Source organism: Pteropus vampyrus, unplaced genomic scaffold (genome assembly GCF_000151845.1).
Source record: "Pteropus vampyrus isolate Shadow unplaced genomic scaffold, Pvam_2.0 Scaffold91, whole genome shotgun sequence".
In the NCBI taxonomy this organism is placed as follows: domain Eukaryota; kingdom Metazoa; phylum Chordata; class Mammalia; order Chiroptera; family Pteropodidae; genus Pteropus; species Pteropus vampyrus.
In genome coordinates, this window is record NW_011888872.1 from 2,710,267 (window position 1) to 2,729,672 (window position 19,406).

General features: G+C 31.7%; 1 protein-coding gene across 1 annotated transcript in view; it reads left to right on the forward strand.

Annotated features, from left to right (window-relative positions):
* The window catches only part of FANCL (Fanconi anemia complementation group L), a 75,223-nt gene that overhangs the window by 18,782 nt on the left and 37,035 nt on the right, over window positions 1–19,406 (forward strand). Inside the window, exons 5-7 of the mRNA XM_011363933.2 lie at window positions 1,999–2,055; window positions 6,022–6,122; window positions 15,762–15,858. Coding sequence (XP_011362235.2) covers window positions 1,999–2,055; window positions 6,022–6,122; window positions 15,762–15,858 — 255 coding nt within the window. The remainder of the gene's footprint in view (window positions 1–1,998; window positions 2,056–6,021; window positions 6,123–15,761; window positions 15,859–19,406) is intronic.

The following is a 19,406-nucleotide window of genomic DNA, read 5'->3' on the forward strand; positions in this document are numbered from 1 at the left end:
GGGATCAAGTATATATATATATATGTCATAGGAGTAGATGTAAAGGCAGCATAGGTGAAGTATAGGCAGGATTAATTTATTCTTTTTTGTTTTGTAACTGGAAGTTTGTGCCTTTAACCACCTTCACCCATTTTGCCCACCCTCGAACCCCAGTTTATTCTTAATGTTTAGGTTCCTCTAAATGAGAATTCCTTTAAAGATTAGAGACACTCAAAAAACTCATTTACTGAACCAGTTGAAAATAATGAAATGCCTCTTACAGAAAAACAAATGTAAATAGAACTGGATTTCATTTGTTTGTTTTTCCCAATTTGTTATATTTTCTCTATCTTAAAGGCTGGTTATTATGTATGATAAGTGACAATGATAGTCACTCGCAAATAAAGCATTACTGAACCACAAAGAAATAATAGGAGATAAACTAGTTGATTTGTAGAACGTAGACTGTCATTGCTGGCAGTATAATTACAGCAGTTTTTTGAGGGAATGTGTAAATTATTTCTTTTTCTTCCACTGCCCCCTCCTCATCCCCTGTGACTATGATGTATACTAAAGTTTGAGAAATGAATCCACTGAGATATTTAAGTGGCCTGAAAAAACTTAATAAAAACTAAGCATACAATAAGATCTCTGTTTTCCTCAGCCAATTCACAAAGAGGGTTCCTAGAAAAGGTCTCAATTACCACTTAATTTCCTCTCTGCCCTCCAGTTGGTCTTATAGAACCCAGTATTAGTTTGAGTGTTCGTTTTATTCCAAAGTCCATGTGAATATTATTATTCTTTCCTTGTATCATTTTTTAACTAGTAAATATGAGTCGGGTGTGGTGGTGGTGTGGGGGGGTGTCAGCATTCTTTTTCTGTGTAAAGCCAGATAGTAAATTTTTCAGGCTTTATCGGCCGTAAGATCTCTGTTGCAGCTACTTAACTCTGCCCTTGTAGCACCAATGTAGCCATGACGAGGTGAAGGAATGGTGTACCTACATTTCAGTACAACTTTATTTACAAAAGCAGGCATTGGCTGTATTTAGCCTCTGGGCTCTAGTCGTAGACCTTTGATATAATTTATTACTCATCTCTAGTAAACCAAAGGGAGGAAATATTGTATAGAAGAAAGGAAAGTCAAAGCTATGTTCTACAAACATGGGTCCACTCAAAGCTGTGTTAAGATATGAGTCATATGATTCATGCATTATTGAAATATCTTAGATTATTATCTTTTATATATAGAGAGAGTGAACAAATTCACATGTTGACTTTGTTCAGAACTGTGTGATTAATTCAGCGCATCACAAAAAGTAACAAAAATACAGTATTTTGACTTCAAGCAGAGAAACGATAGTTTTATTTGACAAAGTAATTTCAACAGAATTTGCTTTGCTTTGTTTTATTCTATAGTTACTTTAAGAATGAAGGATTTCTAGGAAACAGAAGCATAATTAAATATTCATTCTACTTTAGAATTTTTTTGCCATTTATTTATAATGGTTTTACCTTATTGAAAGATTAACTCCTTTTGAATTATTATGGACTTATTGTGAAAAGATAATAATTATAGGTAGTCTTTAAGGTCAAGGAAAAAAATTAAAATAGACAGTATTGATTAATAATTCTTTGCTCTAACTAGATTTTTTAATTGTATATATTTGCCTGATTTTTATATTTTCTGCTACTTTCACTTTCTTTACTCCCATATCACTTAAAAAAAAATGATGTGATTTGCTAAATTTGACACTAGTCAGTGCTGAAGGAACAGGAGTGTGTAAGGTTTAAAATGACATTCTTACATAACTCAGTATATCTCACCAGAGTAGATTTTAGTCTTTTCAAAATGAAATTGGTAGTAGTAGGGATGATCAGTACTCCAATTCTTATACTTTTATGATGTAGATAGAGCTAATGTTTTTTTCACATTCACATGGACCTGTATTTTATTTTGATTTCAGCACATGGAATATAATTGTACAAGTAAAATTAATTGGAAATGTTGTTTTGATCTAGAGAATGCAGCACTCTCCTGATCTGATGAGCTTTATGATGGAGTTGAAGATGGTTTTGGTAAGTACTTGTTTTTTAACACTGTTACTGTATTCTATAAGTCTTGATTGTTTTTGTAATTCCTTTAAAAGCTAATGATTAGAATTTAAAGCTTCTCAACTCCCAGACATTTAATATCTTATTTTACTGTGTACATAAATGTGAATGGTACTTTTATTGAACTGCATGAGGAATAAAACTGTGTGTAAGAACCAATTCGATTATGTCATAAACTGGGTACATTTGAAACTAGTCTTGGGTGAGTAGTAAAGAAATAAAATGTAGTCCTGGTCTTTCCGAGAACTTAACATCTATGGAGAGATTAGCTATAATAATACAATGTGTAAAAACAAAATTATATAAAGATGCAGATTTCTGAAAAACTAGATTTCATTAAATACATAGTTACATATAATAATTGATTATTCAGTTAGTCCATTATGCATAAAATACTTGATTGTCCTATAGCTATTGTATTATTTTTTTAAAACTTTTTATTCCAGTTTTCAACATACAGAAGAGGGAAGACTGTAGTGAATACCCATGGGGCCATGACCTAATTTCAACATTTTGCCAATCATATTTCTTCCCCTACTCTTTTAGGAGAGAGAGACTGGAGCATTTTAGAGAAAAACCTGGACATTGTGTACATTCTTTCATAAATGTGTAACTATATATCTTTAACAGCTAGGTGTTTTTCGTCTTTATGCTGTTATAATCCCAACAAAATTAGTGATGGTTCCTTATAGCTGTTCTGTTTGTGTCACCATGCAAACAAGGTTCACACATTATATTTAGTGATATGTCTAAGTCTCTTAATTTATAGTAGCACTTCCTCCTACTCCCACCCCTCCTTTTTTTTTTTTTTTTTTATCATGCCATCTACTTATTGAATAAACCAAATTATGTGTCCTATAAAATTTTCCATATTCTGGATTTGGTTTATTAGATATTCATGGTATCTTTTTAACACAGTCTACTTATTTTTTGTAATCTGGCAGTTAGATCTAGAGGTCTCAACAGAGTTGAGTTCATTTGTTCTGTACTCCTTGTATTGCATTAGGAGGCACATGGTATCTGATAGTTCCTCTTTTAGTAAAGTTAAGATTGATCGATGGATTTAGATCCAATATAAAGTTTCCTGTCAGCTTATCATCTAATGATGGTCACTGCCTACATTAGGGGTTACAAATGGTGATTTTTCAAATTCTATCGATATTTATTAGCTGAAAATCTATGGAGAAGAACTTCTCATTAGTTATTCGGTTAATTTGAGGTATAGCTCATAACTTCTCATTAGTTACTTGGTTAATTTGAGAGATGGGATAAGTGCTTTTTTCTTTGCCTTTAAGTTTTTTTTTATAGAATACTAAGTTGATGCCTAGAAACTAATTATGACTTTTTCTTGTATCATCATGAACTTCTGAGTTTTTATAGATTTGGTTAACTTTAATCCATTGGAATCATTATTCTTTTTGATGCTTAAATTGTACCAATTTTGGTCAGCATAAGCCCCTTCATGCTGGCTTCTGATTTTTTTTGACACAACCCACGCTTTGCTTTCTTTTGCCAGTTGCTCCATGTTGATTTTCTCATCCTATTCCAGAACAGTAATCAGTTATTTCTCCAAAGAGCCATGGTTTCTTTGTAGGAAATGGTATTTAGATGCTACCACAATCTGGAAACCGGAGTGCTTATTGTGATTACTTCTAGATCTTTTTTGGTGGACAAAGCTAGGGAAAAATAGTTTCTAGAAAGAGAATCGTTAATCATGAGTTCATATAGATATTTTCAATTCAAATTTGGCATTATAGTGTTTTACTATTTAATTTTGTGTTTATATCTTTTTTCTATTATTCTGAAAAACCTTGATTTCTAGTATTAACATAATCATTATTTCTGGTCAGTCGGTCATTTAATTTTGAAAAAACAATCATTAATTTAAAACAAATGAAATATTGAGATTAATCTTTCAGTCACAGTATTTTATTTAGTACACTTGTTACTGCATTTCTAAATAAAACGAGATCTTATATTTTAGCTTTCTAAAGAAATTATGAACAGTGATGTTATTGTACATTTATGACAATGTACCTAAAAATGTAAGAATTATTAGCTTATTTATTGGAATGTGTTGTCAGTAATAGGGTTCCTATAACAATGATAAAAGTATTAATGCCCAAGTGAAATCAGTAGTTACAAAATTTATTCAGGAAACTTGGTAAATCTCTCATGGAGTTTCCTAGTAATAACTAAGCATATAGTAGAATTTCATTCTATATTTAATAAATGAACAATTACTTATATGTTTAAAAAACTGTATAAGGTATAGGTTATTTTATTATACTTTTAGAGCAGAGTCACTGAGTACCTGCAGCCTCAAAACTAGGAAACGGTCAAGTTAAGATTTAAAACTTCTGTAAAGCCTGTGTTCTTTCTACTGCGTACCTTTGCCTCCTTCTCCATGAAGAATACTTTGCTTCTCTGCCTTTCCCTTTTTCCTGTTATGATTCTAGACCAGGAGTAATTTGTCTGACCCAAGGTAGAAGGCAGAGTTTACAAATGTCATAAACTTAGGATTAACATACATTTTTATTATCCAAGTTACTTTTTACCTTCAATATTTGTGGATAACAGTAACTCATATTTCTGAATATAATAGAAATTTCAAAGAAATACTGTATAGCTATTATAAGTATGGGAGCTATACTGACTTTTTTTTTAGGCAACAGGATAATTATAATACCAATTTATTTTTAAGGTTGGACTATTAGGCTATTTACAGATAATATTAGGTATTTAATTTGTAAAATAAAGTGGTATTCTCGTTGCGTTCTAGTAGCTTACCTTCTAATGAAATCCAAATTGACATTCTGGGCTTTGCAAACCAGCTTTCACAGGTTTTTTTTAATTCTAATTTTTTTATGGAAAGCAGTTTTAGAACTATATTAAAGTACTTTCAGTTAGTAGTCTTGATTTTGAAATACTGTTTTGTAAAACCTTTTTCTGGTATTACCTTATTTTAATAGTATTCTATCCTTGTTAAAAAGTATAAGGACTAATGGATTAAACTTACATTTAAAAGATTAAAATTTATACTTTTTATTAGAGTTACATTTACCAGAAACATTTATAATTTTTATACTTGTTCCCATATGGTTTTGTTATTTATGATCATCTGATTTTTTTAAAAAAAATTTTTAGAGTACCTTTTGATAAACCAGACCATATGAACACCTATGTAATATATAGATACATTTGTTTTTACTTTACAGATATGATATCTGTCTAGGTTACCACCTTTGAAGTAATTGGTATTTTCAGCCTCAGCAATCCTAGTGATGTTTGTATTGCCTCTAAAACAATGTAAATTTTAGTTTTGCTTGGGGGAACATAAACCATCTTAAAGATATCAAAGGTTGGCCTAGTGGGGAAAGGAACTGTGGTCTAGCCAGATGGCAGAACACTTGGACTTACCTGGTCTGGGAGGTATACAGAATGAAGAAAGAAATTAGCAGGTAAGTATCTATTACAGAGGGTTTTTGTTTGTAAAGATATGATTCATAACAGTATACAAATATATCAGTCTAGACTATGTGCTTAGATTTCAGGCTTTTCTTTAAAGATATCTGTTTCTTTCTGTTAAACATGTCTATAGAGGTAGAAAGATAGTGAAGCCTTGGGGATGAGTATTTTTTTTTTTTTAAACTTTTTTCATCTTTGATAGGCATAATAGTCTAGGAGAATATTAAAGTCTTAAGGTTGAATGGTATAATAATTGACATTTTTACATGACCTTCGGTGCAGTCCTTTAACTTTTTCAAGCCTTTTTTTTAATGATGGGGGAATGATTTAGCTGGATTTTCTGTTTTTAAAAAAGAGACACTTAAGTTAGGCATGAAGAAAATTATAAAATTGTTTTGTATAATCAGGTACAATTCATTGTCTAGCATTCCACAGCTGATTTAAGGTTTTCCTTTTAAACAGGAAGTTGCTTTAAAGAATAAACAAGAGCTACATGTACCACCTCCTCCTCCCCAGTTCTATTCAAGCCTTATTGAAGAAATAGGAACCCTTGGTTGGGATAAGTATGTCTATTTTTAAATGTTTTAGAAGTACCTTTTTTTACAAATTTAAATTTAATGTATTTGCAGTTCTATCAATTTATTTTATACCTGTTTTTAGGCAGTGTTTCATCGTAATTAGAATATCTGATCCTTATGTGACTATGAAAGGGATGTCATCCTAAAAAATTGACCTACAAGGTAAAATACTAAATGTAATTTGGAAAAAATAACATTTTAATGTACACAATAAAATGTTACCATATTTTCACTGAGCATAACATTATTTTAATTTCTTTTTTGTTTTTTAGTTTTATTGAGGTAAAATTGACAAAATTATATATTGAAAGTGTACATTCAATGACTTGATATACATATATATTGTGAAAGGATTCCCACAATTGTGTTAATTAACATATCCATCACCTTATGTATTTGCCTTTTTTTTTCCTGACATGTTTTCTGGTCAGTTTTCTTGTTGCTGTTATGGAGGGAACAATTTCTGGAACTTCTGAATGCCATTTTCACTGACATCACCAGTATATTTAGTTTTATATCTACCATCTTTTTAATATGTTTTTATCATTGCTGTTAGTCTCTCTCATATACACACACAATTACTATGTAGTATTCTTCATTCCTTCCTTTTTATCTCTAGAATCATTTTCCTCCTGCCTAAAGTATTCTTCTTAATATTTTTTATTGAGATATAATTGACATATAACATTATATTAGTGTCATGTATGCAATATAATGATTCAGTATACATATATATTATAGAATGATCGTCACCACAGTAAGTCTGGTTAACATTCATCACCACACATGGTTACACATTTTTTTGTGTGTGTGATGATAACTTTTAAGATTTACTGTCTTAGCAGCTTCTAAATATACAATATAGTATTAACTATTGTCACCATGTCATTCATTATATTCCCATTACTTAATAACTTTTGATCCTTTTCTCAATGCTCCATCTACCTCTTGTTCGCTTTGCTCTTTTTGGGTTAACCTTTTCAGAGGTTTACACTGAGAACTTGGGTATTTTCACTGGGACTTTTTCTCTCACAGGTGGATTCTAAATTCTAATTATGAGATTTCTAAATATTCTCCCTTTTTTCATTGGCTTTCTACTTGGCTTTTTATCCTTTTATGCAGTTATGGTATTTATCAAAAGTTTTGATGGAAAATTGTCAAAATTTAGGCTGTCTCTGGCCATACTGTTCCATCAGACTCTGGCCCTTAAAAGCTGTTATTTTCATTTTTCTATCCTCAAAAGAGCGCCAAAAATGCTTTTTCCCCTCCCCCTCACTTGATAGTAGTTCTCTGTCTGGGCCTTTTGCCCATATCCTTCTTTTTTTGCTCTGTGCCCAGAATTGGTATATAAGCTAAGAGAAAAATAGCTACAAACTGCTGACCTACCTCTCCTCTGTGCCCGCTTCTTCAGGACCTTAGTCCTTCAAATCCTGGTTACCTTAGCAATTCTTTGATGCCTTCAAACTTTTTTTTTCTTTTCCTTTTCATCAGATTATTCTACTTGTTCTCAGTGGAAGTGTTGGTCCATCTTAGAAATGGATGTTACCTATAATTTTAAATGTACTATTATGGTGATATCGAGGACTGGTTAATGTTTATTTATGAGATTAGGCTTTATTTGATCAAGTGTCATTTCCTGAGTAAGATGTAATAAAATGTAGTATGACAATGGTGGGAAGAGACAGAGAACACAAGTAATGAATTGACATGCACTATTAGGAATTTGGTTGAAGTTATGAAGTTAGTCTTGAAATACTGATATCATGGACCCTGTCATTTGCATATGTTGATAGAGAAAAATCATTTGACTTATTTTTACATCTTAAATGTTAAGATCTTAGCATTTAGAATAGTTAAGAATTGCAGGAGGTATTTGGGAAAGGAAGAGGAAATGTTCTAGTTTCTATCCTATTATATTGATATAGTGAGTTTGAGACAGTTTTATAAGTGTATGTGACATGTTTGGGAGAATTCCAGCGATGAAAATTAGTTGAAATACTGAGAATGCAAATATGAGATTTTTAATCATTCATTTTTTCCACGTAACTGTTATTTGTCAAATGTCTATAATGTAGGGCAGTGAAGATACATAGGCAAGACAGTCTTCCTCATGGAACTTACATCCAGTGAAAGAGTCAGAATTTAGATGATCACAGTAGTAATTCTAACTGTGATAGGTACTGTGTAGTATAATAATAGGATTTCTTGAGAGCAACGAAGTTATAAGAGAAATGGTGCAAGTGTATAAAATATTTTATGGAATAAACAGTTTTAGAGATAAGTAGAAAGTAGTTTTTGCTTTGTATTATACATATTGTTGTGATGTGACAGAAAAAGGACCAGATCTCAAACTTGGGTAACAGATGAAAGCCAAAAGTAAGGATATGAGTACCTCCACTATAACCTTCATTACAATATAAATGTTTGTCTCTCCCATAGACTAGGATCATTATACATAGAAACTTTCATTTATGAAGTTTCTGTTGTATGCCACTTACTGTGCTAGTCACTTTATATAATTCTTACTTAATTCTTGATACATATTTTTATTCCCAACTTTGTATATAAAATGAATGTATATATCCGGGGCTGGCTGCATACCAGTGCTCAGGCTTTGTGTGTGAATGGTGCTCCCTGGAGTTGTGCTGTGGGGCAGCTCTGCTATGGAGCCTTTAATAAAGTTCTCTCAAGTACTTGTAAATAGTTTTTATTATTTCTACCCTCTATGTGTGACTATCTCACCATGGATAAAATTGGCTATATGCAAAATTAACCCATCTTTAGAGAGTTTCAAAATTTTTTGCGAAAGATTTGTGAAAGGTGATATAGTGAGTAGGATGCATGATCAGATTAGGATATAACTGTTGTTACCTAATCATTTGTTTCATAATCTTTACAAATAAGGAATATGTGAGCAGAAGAAAAGTTTTCCACATGGATTATGAGAAGCCAGATAAGGTATGTCAGTATTTATCCAACACTATCTAGTGGAGTAAGACAATCTCCCATCAAGTGCAGTTTTTGTGACTTAATTCTTAAATCAGATCTGGTATACTTGACACATTGACAATAGTAGATTTCAGGGCACTCAGCTAGAACTGAGACATGAACTGTGCCGTCTCCAAACTAAAATTGCTACTTTTTGAGGCCCTGCCTAAGCAGCTGACTAGCTTCTTAATTTGAAATATCATTTAACATGACACACATGATGATTTGCATGACAAATTGATTTAAATGGATTTTCAGAATCTTAATGATTCCTAGACCGTGTTGCTATATCTATATTTTTCTTACACTCTATAATTTGTAGATTTGTTAGTGTAATAGTAAACTCTGATAATAAAAGAAAAATCTTATTTTAAGGTAATGAAGATCTTGCTGTGTTTTTAAATTACATACTTTTCTAATCAACACTATAGGATCAGGCATTATAAAAAATTAAGTTAGAAAAAAATACCGAAAATATGATTGAATACTTTCCTTCTTTCCCTTTATTCACATACCTTTTAAAAATAGAAATGACACTGAATTAGTAGCTGTCTTAAATTTGATTGCTGTTATTGTAACTTCTGTACTTGTTTCAGCTTCTTTAAAGTTGTCCAAAGGGTCAGATGAAGATGATATGACAATTGAGGATAACTTTGGGTGTTTTACTGACTTACAAAGGTCGGTGACGCAAAAAGATGTCTTGATTGATTTCTGTTAACTTCTTGTTTTGTTTTACCGAATGCCTCATTTAAAACAATAAGAATTAAACAGAGTCCTTGGGGTTTAACAGAATTTTCTGTTTGGTATTAAGAATGTCTTGGAGTTAAAAGTAGTAAATACTTTTGCTCTATAGGTGAGCTGATCTACATCCCACTTTACCTAGGATAGTCATAATTTATACCTGTTATCTTGGCCCCTTTCAGTTTCAGAAGTGTTCCAGTTTAGAAGGAATTCATAGTCAGTCACCTTATTTATAGGATATCTTATGTTTTAATAATCACATGGCCCTAGATAATTCAGAGATTAAATAGTTCTAACAAGGGAGAAGTGATCTGATGGTTTTGTCCATTTTAGAGTGAGTAGAATTTAGCTATTTGACCTTTCAAATTTGTCTTGGGAAAGAGCTAAACGAGTTTTATAAAATTTGTTGTGCTGCTGAGAGATTGTCAACATATATCAACATATATTGAGTTAGAGTAATCCTCTTATTTTAGTAATGGACTTAGGCCAGTGATGGTGATATTTTCTGTAATTCTCAGTGCATTTCAAAGACTTAGGTAACACTGGAAGAAATGGGGATACTTGTTCATATTAAATTAATTTCAATAACTAGACAAGGGCTTTAATTCTGGCTTATCAACTGTGTGACCTTGGGCAAGTATTGTAGCCTCCCTGAGCCACACTTTCTTCATTTTTCAAATGAATAATGCTTAATAAGCATTGGAAAGAAGCATATGTTACGTGACTCAAATAATTTCCTGTGTAAAGTATGTATAAAGTTGTTGAGACACTAGTTCACACAAATGTGTCAGACTGTATATGAGTTTTAAGCACTTAATTAGTGTTATGATTTAGTTATAACCAGTAATAACTTTTGTTACATAAGTCAAAAGAACATAGTAGTTAATATGATTTTCATTCTAAATTACCTTTATAGTGTTTTTTCCTCAAACATATATCCAAATCACTGAATAACTGCAAATTATCTAGTGAAAATATTATGTTTTTCTAAATTGGTAATGTGTTGGTAGTATCTAATTTAAACAGAATTTACTCTTAGTTGTTTAAAACTTATATGTGAAGCAGTAATTATGAACCAGTCTGACAATAGCTTAATACCTAGAGCACTGGCACATACATAGAAGTATAAAGCTTTTATATTCCTTATAAAAAAGCAAAAACTTACTTGAAAAGGAGCAGGGTGAGCATTTCAAGAAAGGTGAGGTCCTTTTGGGCTCTATAACTTAGGAAGGTTCTTAGGGGAGGTAATGGGATAAGCTTAGAAGGAATATAGAAAGCCTTAGAAGGGAAGGATTGGTGGAGACAAGGTGGTAGTGGTGGAAGTGAGCAGTTCATTTTTGGACTTTGGAGTAGATCATTTGCTCACATAAGAGGATTAATTTCAGGGCCAGACTGAAGCATCTTGACTCCTAGACTTAAGGATTCTTTATACACAGATAATAGGGACTCATCGAGTATTTTTGAGCATGGAGTTGCTATGATTAAAAAGGTGCTTAGGAAGATTAATCTAGTCATGGGAGGCAGGGTAGATTGGTGTAGAGAAGAGACAGGAAGTAAAGACAGCAATTAGGGAGGATTTTTTTTTTTTTTTCGAAATCTACGTTTGAAGTATTAATGCTTAAACTTGAGAATAGTGGTAAAAGTAGAAAGTGAACCTTTATTAAACCATGAAGGTCTCCAGGCTGCCTTTTGATGTTATTACTCCATAAATAATATCTAAATATTTAAAGAAAAGAAACTATATAACTTAAGCTGTTGGTCTAAATAAGTTCAATATTTCAAGAGATATAAAGCTCATCCCTTCTGCTCTATACTGATAACATTTAGCTATTAACAAGAATAACAAAAACCTCCCTGAAGCTTAAGTATAAATATCTTTTTTAAATGTTTAAAAAACTTAACTGTCAAGTTTAGTGTCATTTTAGTTATTCCAAGCAGAATTATAAAGAAATGCAGCAAACGATAAATACAAAGTGTTAAAAGTGTATTTTATTTCTTCAGATTTTATATTTGTGTTTTTTAGTCAACTTTAGCTAAGTAATAACATTCAAACTCCTTCTAAATATAAATTTTAAATGTGATTTCATAACTTTTAAAAAACTTGAGCTTTCTGATGATGAAAGTTTTCTAAATTATTTAAATGAATTATTTATCTTATTTAAATGAGTAAAAATTATTTATTTCATATTCTCTAAATCAAGATACCCAACTTAACAGTAAAGCAGAACATTTGTAATAGACTTTTTTAATGAAAAACTGATTTTTATATTACTTGTAAGAGCTTATTACTGTTTTGTCCTCCTTCAATATCCGCTCCGTAGACCGAACACTAAGATAGTCTTTCCTATTGTGAATAGATAGAAGTGTGTCCTGTTAGTTAGGGTACAGGCTAAACAGCTGTTAACAAAGAGAACCCCAAATCCTCAATGTTAGAAACAAGATAGAATTTTATTTACCTTTCATTAGATGTTCAGAGGTAGGCAGATGGTCAGGAGTAAGTTGGTAGCTCTGTTCTACAAGGTCATCCAAGAACCCAGGTTTCTTTTATTTCTCAACCATCTACTGTGGCTGCATTGTTCAGAATAGTAGCTTCTAGCCACATGTCACTATTGGCATTTATATTTAAATTAAATTAAAAATTCAGTGTTGATACTAGCTACATTTTAAGTCTTCCATAGCCTCATGTGGCTAGTGGCTACTGTTTTAGACAGTGTGGATGTAGAATACCTCCATTATCGAAAGGTTTCAGTGGCCAGAGCTGCATTCTCTTCTGCGTGGTCTTTGCCGGCTTATATTGGCCTGTCTCTGATCTAGTCTAAAGGAAGGGAGAGAGGAGTGGGTGGTGGAGAGGGGAAGGTACAGTTTTGCTCTCACTATTCCAGAAGATGCACATATCACTTCTGTTTGCAGACTATTGACCAAAATTTAGTGAGATGCTGATATCCAAGAGCAGCTAGGAAGAGTTGGTAGCCAGATGGAGTGTGCCCTGCTGAAACTTGGTGTAGTAAATGTGCTGTGGAGGCAGGGGCCCTATTACCAAAAGGAAGACAGGAAGAAGAAATACTGGATCTCTGGTGGCAATGTAGGTCACATGTACTCAAGGTAGTAATAATCACAAGATTTTTCCCTTTCCCCAAAACAGAGTAGACAGAAAGCCATATGGGTAAAATGTTTAATTTTAAATGACTAGGCTAAGATTAACCTGAAATTATAAATCTTTTTACTATTTTGTTTGAATGACTTCTTAAAGTTTTAACAAAATTAATCTTACCATTTTGACTGCAAAGCCATATTTTGAGCATGTCACTTTCTCTAATATATTACTTCCATGTCTTAAATTGTGGAAAGATAATAATCTTTTGTTTGTGTGATTGGAAACAAAAGACTAGAACTTTTGTCTTATTTTATAGATGTTCAGTAATGATTTTGAACATTTTGATGAGCAGCAACGTGAAGTATGAAAAGTACTATTTGGGGATTAGTTGTTCCATCTCTCCACCGCTTCTTGCTCTGTGCAATATTCATGGTTATAACTATTTAGGGCTCATTGTGAAAAGGAGCAGGCTTTTCCCACATCATTTCCATTTTCATTCTTTGAGAGAAATACTGAACTGTTCATGTTTACAACTTCCATATTTCGAAATAATATGCCTACATTCAGTGTTGCTTGATTTATCAGTTTTAGGAATTACATACTGATTAACTACTATAATAAGAGGATTTAGCTCCTATACTACCATCTCTCTCCCTTTACTATTCTTTTATTTTTCTATTAGGATTAACATGTCTTAAACGTCTTTCATGTCCTTTCAATTAAAGATGTGTATCTCTTACTCTCAAATTAGCGGTTACAGATTTTAGCGTTCCTAATTTTCCCTCATACCTTTCCCCTTCATCTCAATTTTGTCATCTCTTTCTTTCAAATTGCAATTGTCAAATATATTTACATTAGTTTCTGTAAGGCTTTTAGCTTTATCTTGCTGGACTTTAAACATTATAACTAGTAAGCAGTTTGATTTTTTTATGACTACATAAATATTTTTCACTGAAAAGTTAATGGTAGAGCAATCACAATTTTTAACATAGCTTCATTGTTTATAATTTAAAATTTTCTTTTCCCTTTTTGGTTTCTTGTATTTTTAAAAATTTCCCCTTATTTATTAGTCATACCCTCTATTATACTTTCTTTGTTTCTTCTTTGTTTCTTTCTTCCTTTCTTCCCTCCCCTTCTCTCCTCTTCCCTCCTCTCCCCTCCTCTTCATTTTCTGCCAGCTATCTCTCTCTCCTGGAACCTTCTTCCTCTCTCCTGATGTGTTTTGTCAGCCAGTACTCTTCTAAACTTTTCATTTTTATAAAATTTGAAAATTAGCTTTAGTCGATGCTATTCCTTCTTGTTCTTTTTGTAACTATGGGTTTGTTTACATCTTTTAATTTTTTTTTTTTTTTTAGCGGAGAGGGGATATAAATGCATGTGTTCATCTCAGCATCTCGAATTGGATTTTTATGTTTTCAGTATCGGGTGCCCATGTATCTGAACCTTAGAGTTGTATTGATAAAACATGTGATAGTCTCATGTTCTAAATTTTTTTGAGAGGGAGGGAGATTTGTGATGTTTACAGATATAGCTGAAAGAAATTAATGTTTAACCATATATATAAAATCATATTCTTATGTAAAAAACATTTTTTCTAGAATATTTTTACTTTCATATGTTTTCTAAGACCCTGGACTTTTTATAGATTATGATAAAAATTTCTTCCGTTAATAAAGATTGTTTTATCTTTTAGTCTATTGTTGAGGATGTGTGTCTTCAGATTTAGATCTATTTTTCATTACAACAGTGTTCTACAACTTTATAGCCCAGCATTTCTTGAAATTGACCCATTTTACCATTATATCTGGCCAGTGACCAAACCGCATACAGTGATGTTAAAGAAATGTTCCTTGAGTTAGGAGGCTAATGTTTGTTCTGAACCCTAATGGGTCTTACCATCAGTCTGGGTGATAAGTCGTGCAATACTCTTAGGCTACTTTTTATCTTTACAAGAGAATATTATTGTAAAAATGTCAAGAAATATCCACAACGCCCAGTTCACTAGTAAATATACTACTAAATTTGAACATATTTGGCAGTTGCTTATGCTACTCAAGGGACCATAGTTTTACAGAATGATATATTTCAAAGTGTATTGGTTTCCATTGTAGAAAATTCATGCATTTAGAGTGACTTAAAGCTAAAACAGTTGTGCTTGTGCTATATGTTTAAAATATTAGTCATCTTGAATACATGCCCAGGTTAAGTGTCAGGAGCTATATAACGCACAAAAAGAAAATTTATTGTTAGGAGACCAGACTGTACCTGTGCTTATACAGCATTTTCCTTGTAGGATCAATTTGAGTATATGAACTAATATCAGCCAGATTTTTGTACAGTAACATTGATAATAAAGGAAAAGTTCATTGAGGAGAAAAACATAAAGGAAGCATAAAAGCCTCATACTGTATGAAACTACAGAAATGGATCAAAGAGTTTGACAGGAAGTTTAATGTGTACATAAGTAGAGGCTGACAGGAACATGCTGTGTATGCCAAAGGTTCTGGTGATGAAAAACCGAGACATAGTGCTCACTGACCACAGCATGAGCCTTGACACACATTGTAAATAATCCAGAGATCTGTGACTGCATTAAGCACTAGGCTGGTGTATTAATGGCAGTAAATCTATAGCAGCATAAAGGGCTGGCATGCAGACATCCCTCTGATTAATTTTTGTAATGGATTAATAGGAATATAATAAATATTTTCATTTCGAATCCTACCATCCTCCAACCACCCTCCCCCTTCAGTCCTGCCCTCCCCCAGTGTGACCATTTTTTATTCTCTTCCACTCACTAGACTTGTATATGTGGATACGTGCTTCAATACCATCAAGTTAAAAGCTGAAGATGCTTCTGGTAGAGAGCATTTCATCACTCTCAAATTGAAGGCTAAGGTATGTGCTTCGTTTAACTGTTACCGTGGTCAGGAAATACTCTGTAAATGACCTCTGTGAATGTTTTCAGTATAAAGAAGTGCTAGTTGCTTCTAAAATGTATATACACACATTATATATTTTGGAAAGCCTCAAAGAATTTATTCACCAGGTTTCCAAAAGCCTAAATGTAATTTCTTGTCACTATTTTAGTTCAAATTTGATCAAAATATAGACTTCATAATAAAGAAATATTGCAAATAAGATTCGACATCCTTTAGGTACCAAAATGTCATTTTTGTGACATTCTATATAGAAAAGTTGGAAGTTTCCACTATCTCAAGTAAAGTTCTACTAAAGGTCTTTTGTCTTCAACTTTTACTATAAAGTACCTTTGTAGTTCTTATTTCTGACCCCACCCTTACCCCCAAACACAGACACACATGTATGCATACTTTTTATTTGTTCATTTTGGCTGAAATTTTTTTTACTTCTGTTATTTTAAGAATTTGCAAATATTATGCCTCTATTTATAGAACCCTTAACAGGCTAGTGATCTATAACTACTTACTATTGGCACAAAACAGGTGTTTTGTCTTTATATTTTAGTTCTAGATTGTGAATTTTGAGAAATAAGTAGAATAACTAAGTGCAACATATTAATCATTTATTTAGTAATCACTAGGGAAACATTAGAATTTGAGAAAACCAGGACATCTTTTTTTTTATTGTTCCCTGGAGTCATCAATCAACTCTATTTCAGAAGATTGTAGTGATGAAAAGATCAATTGTGTTTGTCCTTTTTAAAAATGTGTCTGGCATTTAAGCTTTCCATGAGAGAGAATTAATATATAAAGCTGTACGAGGTGACACAGAAATGTTGATATCTTATAGTGCCTCTATATCAGACAAGTTGAGAAATGACTCGTTCTCTCTCTTTCTCACACACCGAATGTTTAGTTATAATTTTAAGATTCATATGTGATGTGTTAAAAAAAAATTAGCAGGACAGAAATCTTATTTGTAAAAGAAGTTACATGGATATTTTTTGTTAAAATGAAAAAAAAATTTATTTCCCCTTTTAGTTTTTAAAGGTGTGCTTTTTTTTAAGATCATGAAGAGAACTGCCTTTATCCTTTCAAAGGTCACATACTGCCAGTGGCAAGGGTTCTGTCATTTCCTTCAAAGCTTTTTGTTTATAATTTGTACATTGGTAAAAGTTGCTTTGCTGCTATGAAGACCAAAATGAAAGATTTTAAATGCATCCTGTATTGATTCAGGTTTTTTTTTTTTTTAACAGCCTAATATTTTTAAGTTTTTCTACTTAAGAGATAATGCTTTAAGTCTACACTGCCTATATCTATACCTATAAGATTTTGTTATTAATTCCAGTTAATGATGTTATTAGTAGTATTGAGAGTGAGGTTGTAGCCTCTAGTCTGTTTGCTTTTTCTTATGCCTCCACAAGGTAGATGAGGTGACACTTTTAATATTTCTCTGGAGAATATTTTTAAGTGTCAGTTTTTGCAGCATCCATAGCTGCAAAGCACTATTATGGATGCCCTGGCAAGAGAAAAAGCTTTATTTGAGTTAGGAAGGAATTAGGAAGAAAAAAATTGTTTTTAAAAAAAAATGACAGAGTGGAGCCGAATGAATCTTATGTTGGTATGATTTAGTAGTCTTTAATTATCTATTTATTTCAGTTTTCATAGAGACCATAGTTGTCTTTTAGATGTGGCAGTTGCTTTTCTACGAATATTTGGTTATGGGATTATCAGTAAAAAATAGTGATAGCTGAATTTATATGTTAAGAGTATATAATATAAAATCTTAATCCAAACTAAATTTTAAAGAGTCAAGCTGATTTTTTAAACAACCCTTAAAGCAGGCTTATTTTTGTAAATACACAAACCTTAAGACTGGCTTATTTTTGTAAGTACACAAACCCTCTTCGTGATATTTTTTGATATATAGTAAAGAAATGCATTAGTTTTATTATTTTTATTCTTGAATACACATTTTTCATCCTTCCACTCCCCCTCACTGTTTCCAAAACCCACAAAGAAAACAATAGTAATTTTGACTATTCTCCCCCTATTAAAAATAATTTAAAAAGAAACATAATAAGGAAAATGGTTGAATTGTGTTGTTTTTATAGGTGTATTTTTATTCGATATAGTACATCCTGAACAGTGGGTTGGAATTATTCTTTTCTTGAAAAAAGTAGCTGAGGGTTTCCTCTGCTTTGGCCAAGATCATAACTACTAGAAAAACAAATCACAGATGTGTATCAGAGGCTGGGCACTCTGTCTCTGACTGCCTTTTGTGATCTGCATTTGTATGTATTCACTTATGGGAAGCCTTACTACTTAGATGATCCAATCACAGAACAGTCTTGGTTAAAATTTTTCTTAGAACAGTATACATTACAGTCTGAATATATTGCATGTAACAAAAATATATACTTTTATAATTTTATATTGTATTCTTTGATTGATTGTTTCAAGTAAGATTTAAAAAACTATTTTAATTAAAAATAATTACTTATTTTTCAATTAATATTACTTTATGTGGAGCTTTTGTTGTCAATTATACTTCTAAAGTATAACTTTTGGCAATTAATCTCTAGTAGTTTTATATATACCTATACCTACTTACTACTGAAAACTATCTGAATTTTGGTAGTTATTTTACAACACTGTATTAGTTATCTATGTTGCAGCTAGTACAAGTGATTCTGAAAATGAATATCTAATTCATAACTCATGTTAAATCATCCACAAGTATGTAAATTTGTGTTTTTAGGTTTTATGTAACTATATAAAATTGATTATATAAATAAAATTGATCTTAAATGTAAATATAATTAACACATAACTACATATATACATTTAATTTAGATATATAGTAAAGCCATCTACACATAGATGAATCTAATTATATTTGTGTGTTTGCATAATTACACAAAATATATTTGAAACATACAGTCATCTCAGAAACTAGCTCACATTTATGTATATTGGATTGTATTATATGTATTATAACCTGCTTTAGTGTTCAACTCTTAGTAGATCTCTCTGCCATTACATACATACCATTTACTATACTGAGTCCTACTTAAGTATAAGATCATATTCTCTTTTAACATAATGAGCTGTATGTTTTTAATGACTTCTAAAGTCATAGATACTTGGTTTATCTAAATACCATATACATTTCATTAACTTCATACTTTTACTCGATGATTTGTTTAAGTTAGAGAGTTGATACTGTTCATTGTCAGCATCAGTAGGAGATAAATAGCAGTAACTCAAAGTAAACTATTCAATTTTTGACCGTGGAGATTTCAAGTGTGGCTTATTAGTTTCATAGAATCTTAACATTTTAGAAAAGAGATTTTATAACGCTTTTGGTCGAATTTCATCATTTTTACATATAAAACAGCCAGAGAAGTTTACTGACTTCTCCAAAATCACAAAAATTAGTTAGCAGAGCTGAAAACCAGAGAAAGCTAAAGTGTCTGCCTGCATTACCTTGAAATAATCACGACTTGTAAAAATGGCATACAA